General features: G+C 37.6%; 1 protein-coding gene across 1 annotated transcript; it reads right to left on the reverse strand.

Moving 5' to 3' along the window:
• Positions 1 to 761: 761 nt before the first annotated feature.
• LOC117258855 (CMRF35-like molecule 1) lies at positions 762 to 4,302 on the reverse strand. Its single transcript, XM_033630049.2, has 4 exons — positions 4,219 to 4,302; positions 3,761 to 4,132; positions 1,784 to 1,841; positions 762 to 1,626 (listed from the first exon to the last, which is right to left on the reverse strand). The coding sequence occupies exons 1-4, from the start codon at positions 4,253 to 4,255 to the stop codon at positions 1,479 to 1,481; spliced, it is 615 nt and encodes a 204-aa protein (XP_033485940.2). The 5' UTR covers positions 4,256 to 4,302; the 3' UTR covers positions 762 to 1,478.
• Between the last annotated feature and the right edge of the window lie 4,376 nt (positions 4,303 to 8,678).

Here is an 8,678-nt window from a genome sequence, read left to right on the forward strand (position 1 = left end):
CAATTACATTTATAATATATATTATATATATATTATATGTAACTAGTTACTCCCCATCACTGCAGGTAGAGATAGATGAAGATGTTAATTTAACGATTATTATGCACATTTACTACTTAATACTACACTGCATTTTGAGGGCCAACATTGAACTTGTTAATTCCACTATTTATAGACATAGTTAGTGATTACTTTACAAGTTCAAATTATTATTACAAAATATAAATTAACTTATAAATAATTATGTATAATTATGTATTAAGCTACCTGGCACTATATAAAGTAGATGAAATTAGCCCCAGCTTTACCAGCTGCAACATTACTGATGCTCACACATCAATGCATGGGCCAATGGGCCATTCTGCATAATGACTTTTACTTATTACACAGTATTTTTACACAGTGGTTTTGCTGCGTTTACTTGAGTTAAAGATCTGAGTACTTCTTCCACCACTATTTATTTACAGTCTTCACGTTTCCCTCTTGTGTTTTTATTTTGAAAGCTAGCTGTCTCTGGTTATGGTGGCTGTCTTGACGGGAGTTCATGCCAGAGAATTCCTGCCGCAGAAGTGGTGACATCACCTCCTAAATCCCCCACACCTTGGCTTGCATCCTCACCTGAAACTAAGCCACCTCTTCCAAACTGCATCTACAGGTCTTCACAGCCCTTCTGTATCTTAACAAGACGATTGTTAGATTTAGATTTAACAGAGATACATGAGAGAAATTAAGAGATTTGAGTATCAGACATGTTCTTTGTGTTTTTGCATTTATATACATACAGTTCATTACATACAGAAAAATATGAAAACCTGTAGAACACAATACAATGGCGCTGAAATTAATACTACATTACAAAATCAACCAACAAATTGTCACTTCCTCTATCACATATTCTGAGGAATTTAAATGTAATCTAGCTCTTGTTGTAACTGGAAGTCACCAGTTTGCACAATGAGACAAACACTTAATTTCAGCTGTTTGGTATCTCACAAGACTTACCAAAAAACCCCTTTGTCTTCCCCTTGTATAATAACAGAGCACAATATCACCACTGTTCAACTTCCTTATTTGTCCGTGCTTTGTCTTTTAAATCCAGGACAAAACAAGAGTTGACATTTATAACATTCAAGACATTTATGTGTGAAACTGAAGGTTAAACCTAAAAGAATATCAACCTCTATGATGGTCCTTATAAGCTCTGCAAATAAATTAAATAAAACCCCAAACCCTCACTCCTCCAGAGGTGCTAATTTTAACATGATTGGATATTTTAAATTTGGACCCAAAGTTATCTCAGGCCCTGCCACTGAAATTAATTAGGTTTTAATCATTCAGATACCAAAGGAAAAAGAGCCTGAAAGCCACTTTTTCCACTTGGTTCGGTTCTTTGTTTAATTCACACACTGATAGAATTTCCACTGGAGGAATAGTTTTGTAGCTGATGCATGAATAAGTTTATAATTCACCCATGACTTTCAAGCATAGATATTTGTGTTCTGATATTGAACTTCATGTTGCAGCTGTGTTTTCCCTGCAGCCTTTATCCTCCACACAATGACGTGTGTCGACACCAAACAACATAACATTAAAATAAAGAGGATCCAACGTAGAGTCGCCCACCAACTGGTTGGAACAGAAAAAAATTGGGGATTTGAATTACTTTTGTTAGTGGCATTTAATTTCACATATTTATTCATTCAATTATATTAATAATTTATTTATATTTCACTGAATGACAATATGTAAATTACAGTATATTTTCCATGTAGACTCTTCTCACCTTACTTCATCTTCTTCAGGTGTTTTGGCTGTTGTGGTGGCAGCGGTTGTTGTTATCACTGCAGAAAAGAGCACTTTGCATTAAAAGTCAACTAAAGGCATTTACCAACTGATCAATCCTGTCTCCTAGAAACATACATTAATATACTACGAACCACCATATGGGCCCAATATTTCCTAACTAAATATGTTTTGGCTTGCTATATCACCTTGAGAACATGAAATTTAACTGCACATTTCAATAATGTCATAAAATGGTTCAGTGTTTTTTGTGAATTATTTAACCCTCTGTCCCATTAAGGGAATGCAAACCCTACTGTAATAGGAATTAATCTTATGTGAGGCTTTTATTTGAATATATTGATATGATGGCCTAAACAAAGTTTCAAATGGTTTTATACCCAGCGGAGAAATATAATGAGTTGAATAAATCATATTTATATTTTTGTTTGTTTGATATTGCAGTGAAAAAGGCAGTGCTATTGTAAACACCCCATGTTAAAGCTACAGGTAGTAACTTAAGAAAACACTTACATTCTTCCAATTTATGTAAAATGTATGTAATGTATGTAGATTTATGTACAATTGCAATTTTACATAAATCTATACATGCAATTTGTAATTCTGTTGTCATATTCTGCCATAACTGTAACGTTTAAAGACATATAGTTAAACACAGTGGTCCGACTTGTTGACTGTTTCTGCTCTGCTTATTTTATGTGCTGTGTTGTTTTACTTGTGTCTTTGATAAACCAAATCTACTGGCACAGAAGCTAAGCAATGCACTGCTGTACATTTTTTACCGCTTTACCTTCACACTAACTGATGGAGGCAGCGGTAGACCAGCGACATGTGTTCTAAAATGATTGTGTTCGTAAGTGGAGTCTGGTGGCTTCGAGGTAACAGCTTCAGTTCCCCATCAGAGAGGCCATGGTAAAGTGGTGTGAATATTCTAAATATAACGTGCACTTAAAATTATATTGATTTTTTTTAGGTGAGCCTTTTTTTTTTTATGGCTAAAAGCAAACCAACTGAGGCAGCATTGTTTCATTCTATATACATGATGTGGAGATTCTTTACCTGCAAGTTATTGTAAACATTGTGAAATGGGCGTTTCACTGGAAAAGCATTGCTAAGCAACAGCTTGGGTCCATGTTTACTTCCTGTCAGCTGCAAAACATTCCAACAGGAAGTACACAGGGACCCATTTGGAATGTTCATGTTGTCATGTTTGAAACGGTCTATATACAAACAATGGTACATGAGACAGATCAAAATCATGTTCCTCTGCTTCCTCTCACTGCTCCTAATGGCATTTCCAAGAATCCACAGCGACTGAATACAAACAACCAATCAGAGCCGAGGAGTCTCTAACGCAGCTGTCAATCACTGCCTGTGAATTGCAGTCAAACTGTCAAACGAGGCAGCGCTGATCAAATATGAATTGAGATTTTGTTACTACATTGCCTATTTCTCAGCGGAAGTGTTTCAGAGACATATTTTAGTGTACTGTTTTGCTGTAAAATGAGAAACTTTGTGACCTGGCAGCTGCATGGAAAAGAGTAGAGTCAAAATAAAGCACCGCCCACAGTTAGATCAAACTCTCATTTTACAGCTAAACAGTACGATTAAATAAGTTTCTGACAACAGAATCCTTATTCATATTTGATCACCGCTGCCTAGTTTGACAGTTTGACCACAGTTCACAAGCAGTAATTGAGATAATTGACAGCTGCGTTTGAGACTCCTCGGCTCTGATTGGTTGCTTTCCTTCACATGTGGTAGATTCTAGCAAATGCCATTAGAAGCCCTATGAGGAGGAAGAACGTGACTTTTTCAGAGATTATCTGTCTCTTGTACTACTGTCAGGATACAGTGACAGTTGCAACACATATGACTGAAGGTTATTTCTATAAAAGCTTTAAGAACGTAGCAGCAACTACAACAACAAACAACAATGTGATGACGTGAAGCATACCTGTGTCAGACTCAGAGATGCGCAGCCTGACGCTAGTGTGGGTGTTCCTTCCATGTCTGGCGATGACACACCAGTACTTATCTTTATCACTCTCCCTGAGAGAAGTCATAGTCACAGTAAAGACTCCTGCCTCCTTGTCATCTGCAATGGAGTGTCTTTCACTATTTCGCATCTTGGGTGTCTTCACCACTATTTCACACAGCTCATATATCTGTCCTTTGCACCAGTACTTTGTGTAGTTTCTGAACTGACGGTCATACTGGCAATGGACTGTCACAGATCCTCCTATCACTCCTGTTACCACCTCTGGAGCTGACAGCTCGGCTGAGTCCACTGCATGCTTTGTTAGCCAGAAGAGACAGAAAACTGGAGCTGCAAATTGAGAAAAACATAAGTTAACTGTTCTTTTCAAGTTGCCATTACACAGATACAGTATTTTTAAAAAGCTGCTATTATACCATTGAAGAAGCCAAGAGATATCCCTGAGGTCCTCATTGTAGGAATGGAAACAAGAATGTGAAGCAGAAGCGAAGCGTGCAACGTTTAAAAACTTCCTCTTATTTCTCCCATGTGGTCAGGTTATGCAATTAGGTGGTTGATGGTGTTTCTGCAATGTTTATTTGCGTAGGCTTGTGTTTGTATGGGTTTTATTGTGCTGAGATCCTACAGTACGTGAATGTTTCTCCTGAGTATGTTGTCCATCTGTGTGGGATACTGTAGACTGGGGACTGTAGGGCTGGTTTACTTACTTAAACAGCAGGTGGCACTAAAGACCAGACTGTCAGAGGACACAATAGTTCAGTACAGTGCCAATAATCTTGGGATCTATCATTTTCTTTTTTTTATTTTATAAAGATGAAGGTCATTTTTAAAAGGAGATATCTGCACATCCAGCTTTCTCAGATACAGGTGCTTTGAAAATTATCACTTAAGTCTTGAGAGAAGAAAATCCTGCTCACTGCTTTTACTCAGCATCACAATTTATAAATCATACTAACGTTTCGGCCCCTTTGGACCTTCGTCAAGCATGTTTTGACTCTAGACTCTGCAGTGGCCACATTTATGTCCCCATTAATGTAACTTGCATATTAACTCATGAGACCCAGTGACAGCGCAGTCTTCATGTCCTTGAAGATTCCCAGGTTATTTCACTTCTCTTGTGAATAGGTAAAGCCCAGTGTGTGGGCCAGTCCATGGGGAACTGAAAGAGCGTAAGGTCTCCCTGCAGTGATGCCAGCACACAGTTTTCCTTCCCACCTAACATTTCAGTTCCTCTGTACATGGATGGGCTACTGAAGGAACCTACCGGGGCCCAAAGTGTCAGGGGTCTGCTGGCTTTCAGCTGCAAAATGTCACTCAAATTAACATGTACCAACCTGGAACGGACTCAAAATGACCACAAAGAGCAACAAATATACCTCAAAGAAACACAAAATGACAACAAAGACATACAAAGAAACATAAAAGAACAAATTGAGACACAAAACAACTAAACTATACTTTAAAGACACACAAAATGAATTGAAAGCATAACAAAATGACTACAAAGAAAGACAGAAGAACTGCAAAGAGAAACCAAATGACCAAGAAATACACAAATAAAACCCTAACAGACACAAAATGACATTTAAAGAAACACAAAACCACAACAAAAACATGCAAAGGAACTACAAAGGGACATAGAAGAACCAGAAAGAGAAACAAAATGACCAAAAAAGACTAAAATATACATCAAGGAGACACAAAATGACTTTAAAGGGATGAAAAGGAACTACAAAGATACACAAAACGAGTAACAAAGAGAAATCATACAACCAAAAAAGACACAAATATACCCTTAACTGACGCAAAATGACCTCAAAGAGACACAAACCACAAAAAGATGCTGAACTACAAAGAGACACAAAACAACAACTGTGTGTTTTGCTCCTGTAGTGAAGTGTGATGTGGCTCAGGGTCCCATTCTCTCATAATCCGCCCATGCCTCTGGACCTTCGTCAAGAGTGTTTCTCAAGAGAGATGAAGGGGAACAAAGATTACATGAAGAATATCAAATACAAGTGTTGCAGCATTTTTAGTTTTTCATAACTGTGCATTACAGCAGTCTTCCTGTCTATCATTTGCTGTGGGACAAACAATATTATTTTTTGCCCCATTGCTTCACATCCATTGCATTTGTATGAGTGTTTCCTCAGGCTTCCGTTCATCTAATTTGATTCTTTGCCCTTTTGCGCCAATGTACATTTTTAATGGTTTAATAATGATGTAACTGATGCCGTGTATTATCATAAAAGATTATGCTCTCAGATTTTTTTTTTCCCACAGGCTTCAGTATTTCATGTGCATATCACATTCACAGCGTTTGACTGTGCTGCTTTGTGTTCAGTCCTGCAGACGTGAGTCGACTATATGTAGTCTTTCATGTTTAAGTTTAACGTCATCTTGATCTCTATTAATTACTTTTTCTTAGTGACAGCTAACAAATTGCTCTGTTATAGTAATTTTAATATCAACCAACAAATCATTTTAAGTCTTCCTCACACACATACAAGTGTAACATTGGAATACTGGCGACTAATAGGTGCAAACATGTCAATGAATATTGCATCCTAGTGAGCATTACATACAGTATAAATAAGTGGTGCTGATTGCCACTCAGGGCAGAGTGGTCATGAAATGGAGTGCCTTGTTAATTGTACTATGTTGTCTAACTATGCATGAGAGGGCTGGAGGTGACAATGTCCAGTATAAACTATAGTAACGCAGGGTTTTCATGTGTTCATAAACACATTTTAAAATACAGTTTGCTTCATGTCTGGGCCCTTGTTCTCAAGCTTTCCATAGTTTATCAGGGAGTCCCATTTCACATCCACATCATTTCTTATGAATTGTATATGTACTGTTCTCTATCTGTTTTTATTAATAAATTTGTGTGAATTTAAATGATTTCAGTCCAAAATTAATTGGTGTTGCGAGGTGGTAGCCATGGACTCAACACTGAAGGGGACCAAATCTACTGGGGGTCGCCCTCACACCCCTGGAAAAAATTAAAAACGTATTAAAAACTAAAACAAATTCCAAATACACATTTTAATACATTTAAATCCAAGTGACAGTGTAGTGTTTGACATAGATTGTACCAACAGCAGTTGAGCAATGGCCTCTGTTGGTGTACAGCAAGGCCACTTGGACAAGCAACAAGCACAAACAACAAGCACAACTGCATGAGAACATAATTTTAATTCAGGAGCAATAATAATGGCCATTTGTTTCACATATTTATGATTGTGATTAAATTGGCTATAATTATTTCAGGCAGCAGTGCAGGGTTGGCAGTAAGGGCATAGCAATTTTTGTTTGTTTATATTTGTATCAATATCTTGAGGGAGATCTGCCCCCTAATATATATCACAATTACTGCCTTGTGACATTCCCAAAAATACATATATACATGTAGATGTTGGAATAATAGCTGGGGAAATATTTACATAACAAACATCACAAGGTGAGACATATTATTGTTGTGTAATCTCAGCTGATTGTGTCATGGAGCAGAGGTTCCCATGTAGGTGGACTGACGCGTGTTTTCTAAGCACGATCACCCCGAGCTTCACACACCATATTTTGAAACATTACTTTTTATTACAAGGTGTGAACTTCTCTCTCTGAGTTTATGAGGAAGCTGGAATGACGCTAACGGCCTTTAAGGTCAGCCCACATAGGAAAAAACAGAACTAAGATGGTGACACATGCACTGGTGCTGAGTAAGTAAGCAGCATGAAGGTTATGACACCTGCAGGCACAAATGTGTTTTTCAAAACCTTTATAACTGCGGCTCATTGAGTCCATTAAACCCATGCATGGGATAGCTTTAGCTGATGGCACAGAAACATCAGTGGTGCAGTGGAGGGTATACACAGGTGTACAGAGCATACCCACCTATGAGCCAAAATAACATTGGAATATGTAGGAGAGTACACCCACTTCATGTACCAGGTTGTGCACCCACCTCATCAGCTGCCACTACACCACAGAGAAACGTGTATACAAAATAGCCTCTGCCACTTTTCATGAAACTAATTTTAAGTTTGTGAATATTCAGGCTGCTGTTTGATAAGGTCACCGAGCAGATGTAAAATTTAACTTCATTTATGACAGATTAGTCTTTGATTTGCACCTCAGGGGGAAAAAAACTTAAATGTTCCTGATATGATGAAATGACCTTGGTTAAAACCTAAATTGGACTGTTTTTCACTTTAAAGTAAGAAAATCAGTGGGTAAATGAATGTCAACTCGACATTTGTTTGACGTCTTTTTCCATTTTTGGGCCTCGCCATGAGAAGCAGATAGGCTTGTGTTGGAAAAGCAAATGGCATTACCTCTGGCTTCAGCTCAGCCAAGGTGTTTTCCACTGACACCAGCATATCTTTCTTTAAATATTACCTAAACCTTTAAAGATAAAGAGGGCTGCATTATAATGGAGGCAAAATGATTAGATAAGTTCTCCATTTGCTTTGTGAATGCTTTTGATTTTAATGCAAATCCCTCTTCGTGACATCACGATCCTCTTTTCGGCATGATTAGAGTTGTCAGACATATTTATCATCACATATCTGCGCTCTAAGTAGTTTTTCAAAGGCAATTTTGCCTGTTGTTTATGTGAGCTGACTTCTAATGTTTGATGTCACCGCTGAACAGAGACAGTAAATTTACCATGCGACATGAAAGGCATATTTGATAAGATATCACAGATTCATGCACTTTGGTCAAATCAACAAACATCTGTCTTTCCTCCTGTTTTGCCGTGCATGCATAGATTATTCACTTTAAACATTTAAATGTTTTTCTGTCTAATATGAGGATATTTATTACACTTTTGGCAGGTCAGGCTTAATTGGAAAAATATTCTGTATCTACA

This window comes from Epinephelus lanceolatus, chromosome 8 (genome assembly GCF_041903045.1).
Source record: "Epinephelus lanceolatus isolate andai-2023 chromosome 8, ASM4190304v1, whole genome shotgun sequence".
NCBI lineage: Eukaryota > Metazoa > Chordata > Actinopteri > Perciformes > Serranidae > Epinephelus > Epinephelus lanceolatus.

Excerpts from the sequence above, each read along its gene's own strand:
- LOC117258855 (XM_033630049.2), bottom strand. The coding sequence starts at position 4,255 with ATGAGGACCTCAGGGATATCTCTTGGCTTCTTCAATG. Across the intron at positions 4,133-4,218 it reads ATCTCTTGGCTTCTTCAATG|CTCCAGTTTTCTGTCTCTTC; the intron begins GTATAATAGCAG and ends CTCAATTTGCAG. Across the intron at positions 1,842-3,760 it reads CATCTCTGAGTCTGACACAG|TGATAACAACAACCGCTGCC; the intron begins GTATGCTTCACG and ends TCTTTTCTGCAG.